The 20,589-nt window shown below is 42.3% G+C and overlaps 1 protein-coding gene and 1 non-coding gene across 2 annotated transcripts in view; both read left to right on the forward strand.

The window, feature by feature from the left end:
• Window positions 1-20,589, forward strand: part of MYO1D (myosin ID) — a 360,182-nt gene that overhangs the window by 84,732 nt on the left and 254,861 nt on the right. Inside the window, 1 exon segment of the mRNA NM_001075838.2 lies at window positions 18,213-18,421. Within this exon segment, the coding sequence (NP_001069306.1) occupies window positions 18,213-18,421 (209 nt within the window).
• LOC112442877 (U6 spliceosomal RNA) lies at window positions 17,234-17,340 on the forward strand. Its single transcript, XR_003031162.1, has one exon. It is a non-coding gene; the product is annotated as a U6 spliceosomal RNA (small nuclear RNA).

Here is a 20,589-nt window from a genome sequence, read left to right on the forward strand (position 1 = left end):
GTTCATTTTGTTTTTTGTTTTTCCTAATATTGTGTGAATATTTAAATATCTGTTCTCGTGGTCTGAGAGTCTCTCTAGTTTCTGCAGACTCTTACAGTCCCTTCCTTTCCTTTCCTTTACCTTACTTTACTGTGCGTTCAGTTCACCAGTCTTTATATTTCCTCTACTAGGATTTGAGGAACATCAGTCAATGAAATATTCAAATACTATGGAAAAGCTATAGGGAGGGGGAATTCCCTGGGGGTCCAGAAGCTAAGACTCTGAATTCCCAGTGCAGTGGGCCCTGGTTAGGGAATTAAGATCCCACATGCCGCAACTAATAGTTCTCATAGTACAACTAAAGATTCTGCATGTTGCAACAGAATTTTGCAAGACCCAGTGCAGCCAAATACATTTCAAAAATATATTAAAAAAATTTTTTTTTGAAAATAAATGTATAAGGTGGCAGACGATGATCAAGCAGATGATGTGCATTCCATGATGTGGGTTTGGTAAACTTACAGACCTTTTATGATTTCATAGAAAGAACAGTTTTCTCTGCAGCATCAAAACCTAAACATTTCAGATTCACTTTCAACAGTATGTCCAACCTAATAGTGATTCTCTACCCAGCATAGACATGTCCTAACACCAGCAGTAGTAGACACTCATCCATTGTAAAGAGGGTGGTTGGCTGAGTGCCCCGTGAGTGGGCAGGATCCTTCCCATGATGTTGATCGATTTGAAATGTGAACCCTTCCAGACACCCCAGCAGAGAAAACAGCACAAACTGAAAAGCAGTCCACTTACACATGTCACCCCAGCTGCTGTGTTTGACAGACTATGTTTCATAGCCTCAAGACTTACCTTGTTTTCATTGAAATATACCTTAAAATGTTCTGTTTCCTTTTGCTAGGTCAATGAGTTGTGGTATTTCCTAGCCAAGGGGTTTAGACAGTGTACTGAGAGCTGGTCATCATATTCTTATTTTTAACCACATTGCCTGGGACCTCAGTATATAGCCTTTATGGAGGAGGGTGTTGGACTGTGTCTAGTATTTTCTTACACCAAGAAAGTAGAATCACAGAGTAATTTGACATGATCAAATTCAGATAGTGAAAAATTTATAGTAGAACCCATATCTACTATGTCTTTAATATCTTCTTGATTTTAAATTAGACAGTGGAGCATGTGGTCCCCTGACAAGGTTTGACCATCATGCCAGGTAAAGATTTCTGACTGCCCTCTCTGTTTTCTTAATACTCTGTGTTATTCCCTTTGTGTCCAAGGGATCAGATTTAATTAGCTTATGAGAGAAAGAAAAGGAACACCTTCCCTTGGCTGTGTCTCAGGAATTAGCCTGTCAGAATGCCGGTCACCTCCTAAAATTCTTCTCTTCCTCCGCTGTTCTCACTCACAGGCAGCATCATGGTCTGCTCAGTTGTGGATGTGAGAAAGCCTGACCCCTCCGCGCCCCTTCTCACCTCCCACATCCCGTCTAAGTCATCCTGTCTCATCAGTTCTGTTTCTGCTCTTCCAGCCTGTCCACTGCTCCGTCTCTCCACTACTCTGTTCCAATCAAAGCCCTGGTCATCCCTTCCTGGGGCTAATGCTGTAGCCTCCTCACTTTCCACCCTCATCAGAGGGGGCTTTCAAAAAAAGCCAATGTGATCAGTACTTACAATTCTGCCCTTGAGATGAATCCTCAGATCCTCACAATGTACCTGCAGGGCTTGCACACTCTAGCCTCTCCCCTCACGCCCCTGACGTTACTGTCCCCTTGCTGTCTCTGCTGTGAGGTGGTCATGTGGTCCTGCTCTAGTCCTCAGGCACGTGTTCCCCCTTCCACCGGGCAATGCACGTTCTCCTGCCCCTTCCCCGAGCCTTTGTCAAGTGCCGTCCTTCTCGTTAGTGTGCAGAAGGACGGAGACGGCTCTGTCTGTTCGTTCCTCCCCACATGGTTCCCAGCACAGTTCCCGGCATGGAGCGTGGGCCCTAATAATGATGTATTGAATGAGCGAATGCAAAAAAATTTAAAGACAGCAATAAGAACGTTTGAAATGACTCTTTCTCTATAAGGCATACCTTACTATATAATAGAAATGTGTTTCCAAAAAGTAACCATTACCTTAAAAGGTATATGAAAGTCAAAGAGTTGGTCACTTTGTCATGTCCCACTCTTTGGGACCCCAAGGACTGTAGCCCATCAGGCCCCTCTGTCCATGGACTTCTCCAGGCAAGAATACTAGACTGGGTAGCCATTCCCTTTTCCAGGGGATCTTCTCAACCCAGGGATTGAACCCAGGTCTCCCGTATTACAGGCAGATTCTTAACCATCTGAGCCACCAGGGAAGCCCTTAAAAGGTATATATCAAAAGCAAATTATTTTCACTGGGAGGGAGGGAGGAAAGGGAAGGAAAGAAGGAAGGAAGAAAGGAAGGAGTGAATGAGTGAGTAAGTAATTCAGCTAGGCATCTCCTGACCACACTTTCTGGTTGACTACCTCTTGTGTTGCTCACGTGAAGAGATGTTGCTCTGGAGAAGGAAACCAAGAGATGGACTCAAGAAGTCTATAAAAACCACTCCCAGTGGCCCTAGCCTGTTCCCTATGTCCTGCGAAAAGCCTAGACGTTTTATGGAGGGGTTTTGGCTTAAGAGGGTCTGTCCTAGAATGATTTCCAGACACGACGCCAGGCTGGATCATGATCCATTCAGCTTAGAAAAGTGACCCTTGCCTGAGGATAAACAGCTCAGCGCAGCTGCAGTGAGTGGGGCAATGGGACCTGCGTGGGGAAAAGACGCTTCCTGCCATTCGGAGGGCTGGCGGTGCTGCTCATGGTAAAAACAGGACCTGGTCTTCTGCAAGCTTACCACGTGTCAGCAGTGTGTCTCGGTGTCTCATTTCTTATCACAGTCCTGTGAGGTAGATACTAGCATGGCCCCGCCTTTCCGATGAAGAAAGTACCTCTCTAGCAGAGAGAGAAGGTCACTTGCACATAATTGTAGAGCTGCTGCTGCTGCTAAGTCGATTCAGTCATGTCTGACTCTGTGCGACCCCATAGATGGCAGCCCATGAGGCTCCCCCGTCCCTGGGATTCTCCAGGCAAGAACACTGGAGTGGGTTGCCATTTCCTTCTCCAATGCATGAAAGTGAAAGTGAAGTCACCCAGTCGTGTCTGATACTTGGTGCTAAATTGCCATCTGGTTCCAGAGCGCATTTTCTTTCTTCTTTTTTTTAATTGGGGTATAGTTGCTTTATAATGTGTTAATTTCTGCTGTATAATGAAGTGAATCCAATATTGTTGTTTAGTCATGACGTCCTGTCCTACTCTTTTGTGACCCCGTGGACTATACCTGCCAGGCTCCTCTGTCTATGGGATTTCCCAGGCAAGAAAACTGGTATGAGTTGCTGTTTCCTTCTCCAGGGGATCTTCTGGACTCAGGGATTGAACCCACGCCTCCTGCATTGGCAGGCAGATTCTTTACCTCTGAGCCACCAGGGAAGCCCCATATATCCCCTCCCTCTTAATTGGAGGCTGATTGCTTTACAGTATTGTGTTGGTTTCTGCCATACATCAAACATGAATCAGACATAGGTATACGTAGCTCCTCTCTCTCTCAAACCTCCCTGCCACCCCGACCCTACCCATGTAGGTCATCACAGAGTGCCGAGCTGAGCTCCCTGCACTGTACAGCCGGATCCCATTAGCTGTGTCTTACACATGGCAGAGCTCGTATGTCAATCTCCCGATTCACCCCATCATCCACCCCCCACCCCATGTGTCCACCGTCCATTCTCTACATCTGCAGAGAGCACGTTCTTACCGTGCCCTTTTGTCTGCTCTGAGGGTTCAGGGAGCCTCGTGCACTGCAGTCACTGGCGGGATGCGGTGAAACTACCCGAGCCTTCTCTGCCAAGGCTTCAGCGTATTAATAAAAAGTCAAAATAGAGCATCCTATTTCAGAAACTCTTAAGGCGCTGTAAACCCAAATGGTGCTTACAACTACCTATATGAAGTTGTATCAGATCAGATCAGATCAGTCGCTCAGTTGTGTCAAGTCACATGAATAACTTGTCAAGTAACTTAATTTTAAGGATACCTTCTTTGAGCCTTCCCACTCCTAGAGCTGGGTTAGGTATCTTTTCTCTAAGCTTCCACAGCATCCTTTCTTTCTTGTTATTATTGCCTTAGATTTTTTCTGAAACAGCATGTGTGTGTGAGAGAGAGAAAGAGGAGGGAGGGAAAATGGGAGCAAGAAGGGAATGATAAAAAAAAGAATCTGTAATTTTTAAACCCTCTTTCCTTATTTCTACTACATGACATTGTCTGTGTAAACCTTCTACTGCAACAGTGCCATGCCTTATTCTTCTTTGAAACTCAGACTCCTGGCATAGTGCCTGGTACGTGGCACTTATTAATTACTCACATGTGCATGACTGCACACAGACAGCAAGTAGCTGAGCAGGATTCAAACCCAGGGTTCCAGGGCTGTGTGACTCTCCATCTCGTAATCTTTCCAGCATAGTCCCTGCCTGTCTCAGGAAGATACTGTCTAACAAAGGGGATAAAGCAAATTGACTGCCTCGCATGGAGACCATGATTTTGCCAGAAACAGAGACAAGATGCCTTCAGCCTTGGGAGAGATTCCTCTCCAAGAACTGGGGAAGGTGAACTGAGCCTTATGACAGTTGGCAGTAAGCTAATGAGTGTTGCATAAGTTTGGTGCACCAGTAAAGAAAGGGGTCAAAGTTTTGTGTACTTTAAAAATAAAACTGCAGTATAGGCTGTCCTTTCGAAACGGGCCAGCATCATTGGTTGAGAAAAACCCACACCCAGGAAAACAGAAACTCTCATAGATTGTAAATGAACGTGTAAATTGCTACAACCTCTTTGGAGAATAATTTGGCGATCATTCAGAAGTTTAAATTGCAGACAGTCCTCTCAGTTAGCAGTTTCAATTCTAGCAATGTCTTTTACAAGTATATATACAGATATGCACGAAGAAGTATAAGCTGTTTTTATAGTTGCATTGTTCATAGTAACAAGTGATTGGTAATAACCGATTAAATATTTCGTTGTATATTCACCCATGAAATGAAGTACTCTAAAGACATCAAAAATGAGGCCTTTCTCTTTTTACTTACATGAAACCATAGCCAAGATACATATCTCTTTTAATTAGAAAAAAGTCATCTTTGTTAAAAAATACTATGTGAATGCATGTGTGTTTGTGTGCATAAACTATTCCCGGAAGAATTCACAGGAAACTAGTTCCAGTGATTACTTCTGATGAGAGAAATACTTTCACTACCTAGTCATTGGTATCTTTTGATTCTTTTACTGAGAGTCTATATTGCCTATTCAAAAGTAATAAATTACTAAAACTTAAACCTGCTATATAAGGAAGTTTAACAGTTGGATTTTTATTCGCAACTTTTAATTTTGATATAATTTCAGGTTTACAGACAAGTTGCAAGAATGCCACAAGGAGCCTCCTAGGAGTGTGCCTTGCGTCTGTAGTTGTTGTAATCTCTTCTCATCTTGAGTGTTATTCAGCCTTTGTCTATTTTCTTGACTGTGAGGTTTTCCACTTCTTTTGTAGACTATCCTTCAATTTAGGGTTGTTTTCCGTTTCCTCCTGATTAGGTTCAGGTCATGTGTTTCTGGCAGATGCCACAGAAGTGATGGTTGAGTCCTCACTGCCTCCTACGAGGAGGCTCTGCATTTCTCTGGGTCCTTAGCCCCATGGCTATGGGAGACACAGCTCTCCTCCGGGGCACACACAGAAGTTTTCCCACCATTTCATGGTACAATATCATCCTTTTCCTTCACTGCTTTGTCCAGGGATGTTAGCACCTCCTGGCTGACTTCCTATTCCTGTTACTTTTCCAAGAATTTGAGAGTATCATGGCTTATCACCCCGCTCCTTGCTTCCTACAAAGGTTGATTGAGAGCATCTGATGGAGATGTTGATGTATCTCAGGGGTCAGATCACACACCCTAGGCTGTTGGTGCTCTCTTTACTACCAGAATAGACTCATAGTGGGTTTAAATCTAATCATTTCAGATAGCCCCAATTCCAGAACCCCCCAAGTCGGTTCAGAATATTCATCCTCAAATTCTGTCCCTTTGATACCTCTCTTGGTACCAAAGTCTGTCACTAGTTTGGGTTACCCAGAGAAACAGAATCAACAAAATGAGACTGAGTGAGTGTGTGTGTGTGTGCAGAAACTTTTGGCTTTTGCAGTTATGGACACTGAGAAGTCCAACACCTGCAGTTGGCAAGCAAAAGACCCAATGGTGTAAATTCTAGTCTGAGTCTGTGTACAAAGGCAGGAGGCCTATGTCTCAGCTCAAAGACAGCCAAGCAGAAAGGATGCCTTCTTACCCATTTAATTCTAGTCAGGCCTTTGATGGCTCACACACTGGGGAGGGCACTCTGCTTGACTCAGTCTGCTGATTGTAGTATAATTAACCCAAAAGGCAACACCCAGAGTAATGTTTGACCAAATATCTGGGCACTCGATGGCCCAGTCAACTTGATACATCAGACTGATTAGCTCAGGCACATATGTTATTAATAGTTTGTTTCAATATTGGGTGGTACTAATTTTACTTAGTTGGTTTAAGTGGTTGTAAGATTTCTCCATTGTAAAATTATTGTCTTTCTCTTTTGTAATTAAGAAGTGATTTGCGGGGAGATCCTTTGAGTCCATGTAAATACCTTCTTCCTTGTCATATTTTCAACTCCTCGTCTCAGCATACACAGATCGTTGTCTAACTCACATCATTCCTTCTATATTTCTTAAGTGGGTTTCCACTCTAAAAGGATTTTCCTTCTCTTATTTATTCCTTTTTTATATTAATGTGGATGCATAGATGCTTACTGTATTCAAAGGATTATAATGTTCCTGGCATTATTTATCTCAATGTTCACGTGGTCCCAGATTTAATCAGGGAACCATTCATTCACCTGATGGCTCCCCCGTCCTTTTAACTTTTCCCTCTCCTTCCTTGAGTACTATTTTCTGTCCCTGCTTTCTGTCACAACATGGTATTCCAGCTCATCTTCTGTTTTCCTGTACAAGCTCTGGAGTCAGTTTTTCTCCAAGGAACCCTGGGTCCTTTTAGTTAAGAAGGATAACATTTACAAGCCAACATCTGGGTGTCATTGCTTCTAAGCTCTCTCAGCAGATGGAACTAGGAAATGTGTGTGTTTATACATCATCCTCCGTTTATCCCCCATAGGCCATAGTTTGTACTGAATTCTCCAATTCTAAGTCAACCCCACATATTTTGTAACTTCTCTGCCAGTGAAAAACCTGTCTTGATTGGAGTAGGTGCCATTCAATTATATTTTCCTGGAATAAGAATTGCTAGTAGTAGTAGTGTTAGTCGCTCAGTCGTGTCCAACTCTTTGCAACCCCGTGGACTGTAGCCCTCCGGGCTCCTCTGTCCATGGGATTCTCCAGGCAAGAATACTGGAGTGGGTTGCCATTCCCTTCTCCGGGGGATCTTCCCGACCTTTGTATCTAAATTTTTTGAAGTTTCCTACATGAAAGGAAAGACTTTTTTATGTTGAATCCTGAGGATATGACCTATTTTTAGCCAGAGTGACATCTTGCTTTATTTAATACTCCCTCCCCACCCTACCCCCAATTTTTGAAAGTCACAAGGAAATAAGAGAAGTTTACTCAGTGAAACTAAGTATATAAATAGGAAAAATGGTAATGATGGCAGGTGATTTAAAGTTTTGCATACCTGATAGCCTGCATTTTCTTGTAAGTAGAATGCAAAACCATTTTCTGAGAGAGTGTTGTTGTTCAGTCGCTCAGTCATGTCTGACTCTGCAACTCCATGGACTGTAGCATGCCAGGCCTCCCTGTCCTTCACCAACTCCCGGAGCTTGTTCAACCTCATGTCCATTGAGTTGGTGATGTCATTCAATTATCTCATCCTCTGTCGCCCCCTTCTCCTCCTGACCTCAGTCTTTCTGAGCAGGTAGACGTGGGATAAGGGAACTCATGCATTCATTCCTTTATTTTTTTCACTCATCAACTATTTAACCACCCCCATATAAATTCCAGGACCATGTTGCATGCTGAAGATACAGCAATGATCAAGGTAGATATGGCCTGTATTCCCCTGGAGACAGACAATAAGCAAGTAAACAAGAACCTGCTTGTGGCAAATTATTATAAAGGAAACAAACAAGTGGGGGATGATGGGGGTGAGCAGTTTAGATGGGAAAAGAACTAGTCTTCTCAGCCAGAGTCCACAGTGACCAGGGATAACTAGTTGGCATGAGATGAGCCAATAGCTCAATATCAGATTGACCTGACATTGAGATTTTCCAGTGAAAAGATTTAAGGATAGGGATGAAAAGTGAAAGTGAAATTGCTCAGTCGTGTCTGACTCTTTGCAGCCCCATGAACTGTAGCCTACCAGGCTCCTCCATCCATAGGATTTTCTAGGCAAGAATACTGGAGTGGTTTGCCATTTCCTTCTCTAGGAGATCTTCCTGACCCAGGGATTGAACCCGGGTCTCCTGCATTGTAGGCAGACACTTTACCGTCTGAGCCACCAGGGAAGTAGTAGCCACCAGGATAGGAATAAATAGTTAGATTTATGTTTTCAGATCATGCCTCCTGCTGTATAGAGATTGAAATGGGGCAGACCAGTTAAGAGGACACCTGTGATGGGAAGGTTATCTAAGACTCCATGTTCTTTTAAAAAAAATTTTATTGGAGTATAGTTGCTTTACAATGTTGTGTTTGTTTCTGCTGTACAGCAGAGTGAATCAGCTATGCATATATGTCCCCTGTGTTTTGGATTTCCTTCCCATGTAGGTCACTGCAGAGCACAGAGTAGAGCTCCCTGTGCTATGCGATTGATTCTTGCTATCTATTTAATAGTAGTATGTATGTGTCAATCCCAATCTCCTAATTCATCCCACCCCCACTTCCCCTGTGACTCCGTATTCTTGCTAACCTTGTTCACTATAAAACCCCTGATCTATAGGTGAAAAATTGTACCACTGATTTGCATTTCATTAAGTGAAAAGTTAAATTGAAACATGTTTTCACGGAACTTATTTTGGTATAACTAGTTGCACCAGTTTCCTAGAGTTGCTGTAACACATTACAACAAGCAAAGTGTCTTAAAGCAGTGGGCATTGACTGTCTCACAGTTCTGAAGGCTGGAAGTCCAAAATGAAGGTATCAGCCGGCCATGCTCTCTCTGAAACCTGAAGAGGAGAAGTCCTTCCCCACCTCCTCCTAGCTTCCAGTGATGACCCTCAGACCGTGGCCTTCCTTGGCTTGTAGCTACTTCTGCCTCTGTCATCACGGGGCATCCTCCCTGTCCATCTGTCTTCACAGGCATTTTCCTCTACTTGGAAGGACAGCAGTCACACTGGCTTAAGGCCCATCCAGTGACCTCATCTTGATCACATCTGCAAAAGCCCCATTTCCAAATAAGGTCACCCTCCCAGCTACCAGGGCTAAGGACTTCAACATACCTTCCTGGGGGAACACAGTTCAAGCCATCTCATTAGTAATCTGTTGTGTTTTTTCCCCCCCAGGTGGCTAGCTCATTTCTAACACTGCGGACATTCATTATCAGTATTATTGCTGTTTTGAAATGTCCCCATTATCATGTACAGAACCCTTCAGGAACCCTCATTATGTCACCTCCAGTACCTCCTGCCTCTCTCATTTCCTTCTTTCTGCTTTAATTTTGTTTTTCCATTTCCTTTTGCTTACATGTCTCCACCTCTTCTTCTTGTCCCTGGCTTTTTTGCAGCAGTGCCCATTCCTCTTTTTATATCTTTTAATATGACCTTCCTTTATGTGGGTTTTTCTTTTCTTGAGCTCTTTTGGTATATCTCCTTTAAAAATGATTTTTAAATATGAAAGCTCTTTTTAAAAATGATGTTCTCTTTGATCTCCTGGTTGATAGGGCTATATATTCTTTACACTCTGCTTTCATGCAGGAGTATTTTTTTCATAGTTTTTCTCCTTTGTGGTGAATCCTTACTTTCCTCGGGTATTCTTGATCTGCTTTTTGTCTGTACAGTTCTTTTCCTTTTAACATCTGAACAAGGGTGCCATTCTGATTCACTTTTTTCTTTTTTATTCATCTATTTTTTATTTAAGTATGGTTGACTTATACTGTTGTACCAATTTCTGCTGTACAGTGAAGTGACTCAGTTATGCACATACATACATTCTTTTCTGGTTCACTTCAGATTATTTGGGACTTCCCTGGTGGCTCAGACAGTAAAGTCTACAATGCAGGAGACCTGGATTCGAGCCCTGGGTTGGGAAGATCCCCTGGAGAAGGAAATGGCAATCCACTCCAGTACTATTGCCTGGAAAATCCCATGGACAGAAGAGCCTGGTAGGCTACAGCCTATGGGGTCGAAAAGAGTCGGACACGACTGAGTGACTTCACTTTCACTTTCAGATTATTGCCAACTTTGAATAGGCATGTTCCATTCTGGGTTGGTTAGTTGCTGAAAGTTAGCGTGCAGAAGGATCTGTAGATCTCCAAGTTTGGGATCCATTACTTCCAGACCTTTTCTCGCTAACACTCTGCCCGGATATGGCAGGCAGTTTGCCCGTCTAGCCAGCAGGTCCCATACATACGTGTGAGACTTGTGGGAGATGAGTTAGCATGGCCGCTCTGCATTTACAGAGATCACCTGCTGCAGAGCAATTGTACCTACTTTTTCATTTTCTCCTCACCATTCTGGCAACCTCCTTTTTTTTCTGCAAAAACATAATTTCCACTCCTGTCTTTATTTATCTCCACCTTGCAGCTCTTCAGAAGTGTCAAATGGGACCTCTTGTTTTGCAGCCACTTGGCAAAACAAGGGTCAGGTCCCCAGACCCTGCCATGCTTATCAAAAGATGGTTGGTTTGGGGACTTCCCTGATGGTCTAGTGGTTAAGACTCTGTGCTTCCGCTGCAGGGGGTGTGGGTTTGATCCCTGATCAGGTAACTAAGGTCCTGCATGCTATGTGGTGCAGCCCAAAAAAAAAAAAAAAGTTGGTTTGGCCATTCGAGAGCTACAGCTGTTTCTGGAGGACTTGCTCCCATGCCTGGACTTTGCAGAAGCACATGCTCACTCTTAGCAGCCCCTCTCCATGAGGATCATTTTGCAGTGCTTCTCACCCTCTCTTCATGGATTGTATTTCTGAGTTGTGGCTAGTTTTCTGTTTTCTCCTAGATAAAGTTTTCTTTTCTGGTTGTGTCTTGTTGATTTTTCAGAGGGTAGAGTAGAGCTAAGATATCGTTACTCCAGCCTCCTTAAATGGGCGTGCCTTAGGTCAGCAGTTCCCGACCTTTTTGGCACCAGGAACCAGTTTTGTGGAAGACAGTTTTTCCACGGACTGGAGTTGGGCTATGCTTTCAGGATGATTCAAGCCCATTACATCTATTGTATGCTTTATTTCTATTATTATTACATCAGCTCCATCTCAGATCACCAGGCATTAGATCCCGGAGGTGGGGGACACCTGCTTTAGGTGGTGTTTGGAGTTGATACTGGATTCAGCCCTAGAGAACTTGAGTGTTTAGAGATCGTGAGGAAAGAGGAGCCAGCAAAGAGATTGAGGATGAAACCCCAAGAATGCACAGAAGCCAGGAAGGAATGTAGGGAGGAAATAGGAGTCAACGTCAGATGCTCCTGAGAAGCCAGTATGATGACAATCAGCCAATGGATTTAGCAGTTTCATTGGGGACTTAACTTTGGGAGGGCTTCCCTGGTGGCCCAGGCGGTAAAGCATCTGCCTGCAATGCAGGAGACCTGGGTTTGATCCTTGGTTTGGGAAGATCCCTGGAAAAGGAAATGGCAACTGACTCCAGCACTCTTGCCTGGAAAATCCCATGGACAGAGGAGCCTGGTAGGCTATACAGTTCATGGGGTCGCCTAGAGTCAGACATGACTAAGCGACTTCACTTTCACTTAACTTTGGGAAGTTGATCCAGGTTTACTGAGGTGCTAGAGAGGAACCCAAATTGAAAGTGGTTGAGGAGGTAATAGAAGACAAAAAAATGGCAGGTATAGGTGTAGGCAAACTCCCATCCTGAGAAGTATGAACATTATTTATAGCAACTTAAGATTTCCTTCGCATTGAAAAGGGAAAGAAAGCAGGCCAGTTGATGTGGTTAAGTATCACCTATTTGAAAACGTATGTTCTCATGAAATAAATAGTATTTATTCATGAGTAAAAATTTTATTAAGTGCACAGTAGGCTAAGTGCCTGTTTTATTAAGTGTGCAGAGAATTTTCCTCCTGATGATAATTAATAGTTTAAGAAGTCAATCAAGGGTAACCCTGAATTCTGTTAGTGGGAGAGCTTTTAAGTCCATGGGAGTGCATTTTGGAATCTCATCATCCAAAATAAATTCCTGTTTCTCTTCCACCCATCTCAAAGGTTAAATATATTTATGTCTCTCATACTCAATGTATGTTCAAATTCTGCCCACTATCCCTTTAAAACAATTTATCTTTCCTTCATTTCTACTATTGTTCCTTCCATTGAGACCCTGCCTTATTGATCTCTTTAGCTAAAAGAGTCTTCACTTTTTTCCTTGTTTTCAGTCACATTCAATTTAGATTTCCTCAACCTAGGTTTCAAAGCCTTTGTGTCAGAAAATAGCCTGAATGTCCATCAGTGGATGAATGGATGAAGGTGTGGTACAATGGAAGACTCAAGAAGGAATTCTTGCCATTTGTAAAATGAGGGCATTATGCTAAATGAAATAAGTCAAAGACAAAAAACAAATACCATACTATCCCATTTATATGTGGAATCTTAAAAAAAAAAAAAGGAAAACAAAAACACAAAACCCAAGTTCATAGAGAAAGCAGATTGGTGATTGCCAGAGATGGAGGTTGGGGTGGGGGATAGGAAATGGGTGAAGGGAGTCAAAAGGTACAAGCTTCGAGTCATAAAATAAATAAGTCATGTGGGTATAATAGACAGCATGGTGATAATACTACATAATACAGCATTGCTAATAACACAGTGTTGCATATTTGAAAGTGGCTAAGAGAGTAGATGGCAACCCACTCCAGCACTCTTGCCTGGAAAATCCCATGGATGGAGGAGCCTGGTAGGCTGCAGTCCATGGGGTCGCTAAGAGTCGGAAATGACTAAGCGACTTCTCTTTCACTTTTCACTTTCATGCATTGGAGGAGGAAATGGCAACCCACTCCAGTATTCTTGCCTGGAGAATCCCAGGGATGGCAGGGCCTGGTGGGCTGCCGTCTGTGGGGTCGCACGGAGTCGGATACGACTGAAGCGACTTAGCAGCAGCAGCAGCAGCAGCAGCAAGAGAGTAGATCTTAAAAATTCTCATCACACGAAAGTAGTGATGGATAGGGACAGATTTTAACTAGACTTACTGTGGTGACTGTTTCATAGTATATACAAATATTGAACCCTTATGTTGTACACCTGAAACAAATATAATGTTGTATGTCAATTATACCTCAATTTTTAAAAAAGAAAAGCCCATCATATCGTATCAAATCTGACTCCCTCCTGCTTTCTCAGTTGTTCTCTAACATTGCCTGATTGTTTGCTCTGGTTAGGCCAGCCTCCTTCCCATACTGCTAATCTTGCCACATGGTTCTGTCTTCTTGCTTGGGTTCGTGTTCACAGTGAGCACGTCATTATCTTTTGTGTCGTTCTGCGTGGGTTCCCCACCCCAGTGATGGTGTACCCACAGTCTGTCTGTGTATGAGCTACGTACATCTTGACTTCTTGTTGTAGGTGATCTTTTGTACAAGCACATGCAAATTAACAGGGCCATGTTTTTCTTAAAAAAAAAAAAAGTTTAAAGACGTCTGTATTTTTAAAAATGTTTCAGAATTCATGTACAAGACATAACCTTCGTATTGTCTCCATTGCTATTCATTAATTCAAAAGCTTAGTACCTCTCTGTTTCATTCAGAAGGCAGTGAAAATATCTGGCCCATTCAATAAATATTTTAAATAAATTCCTTTAAAAAATTGTTTTAAAAATCAGTTGCTATTAAGCTGTTTTCACTATTTGGGAAGTTTCAAAGAGGGAAAAAACTCTGAACAGAACAAAGACCATATAGTCCTAGAGTCAGAGATAGGGTACCATGAATGGCTTCCCAAAGGAGCTGATGCTTGGACTTTTGAAGGAGTAGGAATCTACCAAGCATATGATGGAAAGAGACAGGTGGAGAAAGGTATTTAGGCAGAATGGACCCTGTGGACAAACCACGCAGGCCTGGTGACCCTGGGAACTGTAAGTAGCTCATTAATGTGAGGGCAAGAGTGACATGGGCTGGGCGGGTGGGTGGAAGTGTTGCGGGGAGTTGGGAGAGTCAAACGGAGAGAATCATGGAGGCCAGAACACACGTGTGCCCTGCTGTGGTTTGTATATTGCCCTTCAGAGTTCCATATCAAAAGGCGTTTGTTGTGATCATCTTTGCCACCATGGTACATGTTTTTAGTATCTTACTATCACATTCTATCATTATTATTTATTTGCAATACTTCCCTATTCTTCGGGCTTCCCTGGTGGCTCAGCTGGTGAAGAATCTGCCTGCAATGCGGGAGACCTGGGTTCGATCCCTGAGTTGGGAAGATCCCTTGGAGAAGGGAAAGGCTACCCACTCCAGTATTCTGGCCTAGAGAGTTCCATGGACTATACCCACGGGGTCACAAAGAGTCAGACACGACTGAGCGACTTTCACTCACTCACTCACTCCCTGTTCTTTCTTCCTTTTTTAATCCCCAGAGTCAGGCCCAGCGCCTGGCACAAAGTTGATATTTGAATAATGAATTATAGAATTTCTGAAATGTGAAATATTTCAGATAGAATAATGATAAAAGTTTATCATCAAAGGTTTGCACACAGAGATTGTAGAAATGCCTTCCTTGGTCTCTCGAAAGAGATGGTGTCAGGCATTTGTCATCGAGGATGATTCCTGCCTTTCCTCCTGGAGACAACCAGAGAGGTGAGAATTACCTAAGTGCTGGCAGACTTCGTACCCTGCGGCTCTCTAAAACAAGTGAAACTCTTGGGTTGGTGTTAAGGTGTGTGTTGGCACCATCTAGTGGTCGTTTTAATACCTGGCCAAATTGAAAGTGTCATCGTTCATCACCAAACTCTTCCTGAAGCGTTGGATTTCGTATTATATCTTGTTCAGCCTTTGCCACTGTCTTCAACTTCATTGGAAGTTTTATAATTGTGTTTTACAAAGATGCTCTCAAGTTTTAATAAACAAGACATTCTATTTGAAATAAAATGGAATTTCAGAGGAAGGGCAGGGTTGGACAGACCTGGAATCTTAGAACAACAGTCTAATCTCATATGGTATTTGCTGTCTCTTAGTCACAGAGTTCCAGACTCATGAGGTAATATTTTTTTTTTCTAACATCCTCCTCCTCCTCTCTGTTTTTTCTGTTTGGACAGTGTTTTTTAAACTAAAGAATTTTGTCCTTATCTTTGAAGACAGTTCTTATCTTTGAAGAAAGCTGGTGAGTGTGTCCTTCAAACGTACAGGTTAAACCAGAAAGGCTTGAGCGGTGAATCTTAGCTGCTCCTTGCTTTTGTGGGTCTTTCAGTATGAGTTATGTGGACATGTTCCTTGTGACTTATGTTGATTGACAGCTGAGGCAGGGGATCAGATTATGATCACTGCATTAATTCCTTGTGTGGAGGGATGGCTGTGCTTCTAGTAGCAATGTTAATAAAATAAAAGCATTTATTAAAAATCTCCTTCATGCAGAACATAATTGGATGCATAAGATTAATTGCCGTTTTTTTAAGTACTTACTCAATGCTGGAGGGAGGGAAGGATATAATTATCACCATTTTATAGGTGAAGGAGCTGAAACCTGCGGAGGTTAAGCAGCTTTCACAGTCTCTCGGCTCTTAAATTTGCATGTGAACCTTTGGACCCAGGTATCAAGGGCTTCGGGGTTGGTGCGTTTAGCAACCACAGAAACTTTCTGCCCAACAATGGGAAGAATGCATAGGAAAACCGCAGGAGAAAAATGCACAGAAAACCTTAAAGTGGCCAATAACTCTCATTTAAGCATATACCAACTGCTTGATAAAAATCATGGAATTAATTTATTGCTGACTTTATCAGCATGTTTGTTTCCCCTCCTAATTATAGCCAACAGCCTTCATTCCAGTGCAAAGGGAGTTTAAGGGTCCTGCCCTCTGGTCTCTAGTTAGGCTTTAGTTATTGTCTTGCTGCACTTAGTCGACAGCAGGAGTGCTCAGAGACCCAGCCACTGTCCGTGGACCAGCATCCTCCCATGCTGGCGCTCCCTTCTTCCAGCTCTTGGACGTGAGCTCTGTCTGCATGAGCCTTTCGGCAGGTGGAGTATGTCGTACCAACCACTTATGTAGAAATGTCCATAAGGTGTTGGCCTTATATAAGTATGAATTAATGGTCAGTGGTAAATACATACGGGTTTTCTAAATTTTATGTTAAATTTTTTTCTTTGCGGATATAGATGCATGATTTTGCACAGTTGGAGTCATATCATATGTGCTGGGGGTTTTTACTCTTTTTTCTTGTCTTAGTTCCTCTGGCTTTCTTCCAGCTGCCCACATGGCCTTCCTCCTCATCACCCTACTATATGTGTTTTAAAATACATAAGACATAACATGATGCAGCCTTCCATATTTTTCCATGCTCATGTAACCATTTACAAAATGTATTTATATACAGTTATATATGGGCTTCCCAGGTGGTGCTAGTGGTAAAGAACTCGCCTGCCAATGCAGGAGACATAAAAGACGTGGGTTTGATCCCTGGGTTGGGACGATCCCCTGGAGGAGGGCATGGCAACCCACTCCAGTATTCTTGCCTGGAGAATCCCATGGACAGAGGAGCCTGGCTGGGTACAGTCCATAGGGTCACACACAGTTGGACATGACTGAAGTCCACGCACGCACAGTTAGGTACCTGTCACATATATAGAGAGAGTGGATTTTTAGCCTCTTATATGTGTGAGTGGTGGGATCCTGTTATACTTTTTAAAATAGACATACTTTCAATCAGCTATCCTATTCCTGGAGATCCGTTTCACACAAATGAAAGCACTGATTTGTAAGATTATGTGCCAAGAGTATTTTCTGCAATATTGCTCACGATAGCAGGAAGAAAGTGGAGTGATCGAATAAATAAATATATATCTGCACCATGGAATTTTAGGTAGTCATTTTTTAAAAAAGTGGATTTGAGTGCTCACTTCAATAGCACATATACTAAAATTGGAACCATACAGAGAAGATTAGCATAGCCCCTGCGCAAGGATGACACGCAAATTCATGAAGCGTTCCATATTTTTTTGTAAAGCTTAAAAACAAAATAAAATTTAAAAAAATAAAAAAAAAAGTGGATTTGATTTATGCCAGAAATGTCTCCTCTACTGTTCTCTCTGGTATGGATGTTACTGTTTTTATTCCTTTACTAACATTTTTATGGGGTTTCAAGAGGGAGAAGAAATAAATATATTTGGACAATTTTCTTTACAATTGAAAATCTGGCTAAATGGGTTTCAAGACCTGCTTAACTTCTGTATCTTCTCCTCCTAGAGCGCTTCTATTATCCCAGCCATTTTTATTTCTTTCTCCTCCTTACTCCTTTGTATTTTAGAAATTAGAAGATCTCCAGCCTCTGGTATTATTTTTTTAATATATAAATTTATTTAATTGGAGGCTAATTACTTTAAAATATTGTAGTGGTTTTCTCAGCCTCTGGTATTAAATTCTTCCTTCTCTCTTGGCTGATAACCCCTACTGGTCTTTTCTATCAGCAGCAGCCACAGGGACACAGCCTCAAGCACTAACTCCAGAAGTAAACTCAGAATCGTGAAGTGTCAGTTCTCAAGTTGCTCCTGGGATATTTGGATTTTCTTGGAAATAAGAGACTTGTAGGAAAGAAATAGCATTTCTGCTTAACCATACCTGGGCTTCACTGGTGGCTCAGTGGTAAAGAATCTGCCTGCCACTGCAGGAGACACAGGTTCGATCCCGGGTAAGGAAGATTCCCTGAAGAAGGAAATGGTAACTCACTCAAGTGTTCTTGCCTGGGAAATCGCATGGACAGAGGAGCCTGGCAGGCTACAGTCCACGGGGTGGCAAAGAGTCGAACACAACTTAGTGACTAAACAATGGCAATAACCACAGCCATGTCTTCCTTTCTCCCACTTGCGTGCAGATTTGAAAAAGGACGCATCTACACATTCATTGGAGAAGTCGTCGTCTCTGTGAATCCCTACAAGTCGCTGAACATTTATGGGAGAGACACGATCGAGCAGTACAAGGGGCGTGAGCTGTACGAGAGACCCCCGCATCTTTTTGCCATTGCTGACGCTGCTTACAAGGCTATGAAGAGGCGATCGAAAGACACTTGCATTGTGATATCAGGTATTTAAGGAGATCCCTGTGCTCCCAATGTCAACATGTATTTAATTTATTTGGGTTCTCAAATGTCCAAATGATTAACTAGATATTCTTTGAAGTTAAAAGCTTAAATAATTTTGTAGGAGAAAGAAATGTAACCAACATTAAATGCCAGATCATCTCTGTCGTTCTGACCGTCCACTAGTCTCAGTTCATTTACACGTTATATATTACGTTTGGAAGGACTTCTGGTCAATTTTGTAGACTGAGCTGACGTGGGAAATTCGTCCTCTCATCTCAGATGCATAGAACTACTGGATAAAGATGTAACAAAGTTTATTTTAGATAATCAGAGAATGAAACCAGGAAGATGACATCCTAAGGTCCTATCAAAAAGAAAGAATGAACTCCAAATCAGACTGGTGAACAGGATGGAGCTGGTGTCAAGGGACATACAGAGGCATGGGGGCTGGAAATGGGCTCAGAGTTGGGGGCTGGAGCTAGAAAAGCCTGCGGGAGGATAAACAGGTGCCAGACCCTGGGTGCCCAAGAACAGGAGCCGAGCTCTCTGTGCAAAACTGGCCACTTCAAGGAATCATGTGAGTGAGTTGGAAATAAGAAAATACCTGCCCGCTGGCCCAGGGTGGCCTTTCCCAAACTGTGGGACTTCCTCTCGATGCTCATAACACCTCATATTCGTGTGAGTGGCTTTTATACTTTAAAAACCCTTTTGCGATCTGTATTCCATTTTGGTTGTCAGCTCTGCTCTCTGATCGGAACATAGGACAGCTGTGTTTCTACTTCACAGATGAGAGTATTGAGGGTCAGAGAAGCGAGGCAGCTTAGTGTTGGTGCTATTGCTGCTGCTGCTGCTGCTAAGTCGCTTCAGTCGTGTTCGATTCTGTGCGACCCCATCCATAGATGGCAGAGTTATATTCTGGGACAGCCTTTATTAAAACAAAATTTGAAGGCAATATTGCCTGATTGTAAAAAGGGGGCAGGAGGGAGGCAGTTTTATAAATGTTTAAAGTGAAAGCAGGAAGTCTCTTTCTAATCCCTGTGAACAATAACACCTGTGTAACACCTGTGAACAATAAAGTGTTTATCCTTTTTTTTTTCTTCAGTACTACACAGCATGTGGGATCTTAGTTCCCTGACCGGGGATCAAACCCATGCCCCTTGCATTGGAAGAGTAGAGTCTTTAACCACTGGATCTCCAGGGAAGTCCCAAAAGCACTTCTCGTTTTATACATTTTCTCTGTGTGTGCAAATACATATAGTCACGCATGCATCTTAATTATAAATATATATTATAGAATTATGTTATCACTGCTATTACATAACTTGTTTCTCCATTTAACAATGTATAGTGGATATCTTTTCACTGGAAAACCTATAGAAGTAGTACAGTCTCTGAGAAATATTGTTTTTGTGTAGGATGACGTTGAATAGTTGAACCATAATTTATTTACCCAGTGCTCTAATAATGGGCATATTACTTGCATATTTTAGTGATACTACATAGAATAGCCTGCAGAAACAGCCTTAAAACCTTTGAAGATTATCATTTGATTATATTTGTATTTTTAGTATTTCTAGAGTATAAATTTCTGCACGTGGAATTTTGGGTCACAGGGGATAAACATTTAAAAATCTGGGCAGATAATTATAAACTTATCCCTTCTCCCCTCCTTATGTGAGTTGTCCTGCTTTTTCTGTGACACCATATGTTTGGAGCTTGCGCTTTTGTTTTTCACTAAAATTGATGTACTTAAAGAAAATTTCATCCCCATTAAAAATTTTTTTAAAAACTCTGCTGTAGCAAAAACAGTTACATGAATTTCACTGTAGCCACTGTTTGTCACTTGTTTCTTTTCCACTGGACTTCAGAGTCACCGCCAAGTACTAAGACTTTAAGGGATTACTGTGCCACATTTTACCCCTTGATATTTTTTACATCTGTTAGTTTGCTTCTACAATAGTTTTAAACTTTTTACCATGTTCAGATCCATTAGAACCAATCCCATATCAAGATAGAATGAAATAACTCAAAAAAAAGAACAGAAACATAAAAGATTTCAAATGAATTACATAAAACCTTGACAAATGGTGACTTCCCTGGGAGGTCCAATGGCTAAGACTCCACGCTCCCAGTGCAGGGGGTTCAGGTTCTGTCCCTGGTCAGAGGACTA

This window comes from Bos taurus, chromosome 19, assembly GCF_002263795.3.
Source record: "Bos taurus isolate L1 Dominette 01449 registration number 42190680 breed Hereford chromosome 19, ARS-UCD2.0, whole genome shotgun sequence".
Classification (NCBI taxonomy): domain Eukaryota; kingdom Metazoa; phylum Chordata; class Mammalia; order Artiodactyla; family Bovidae; genus Bos; species Bos taurus.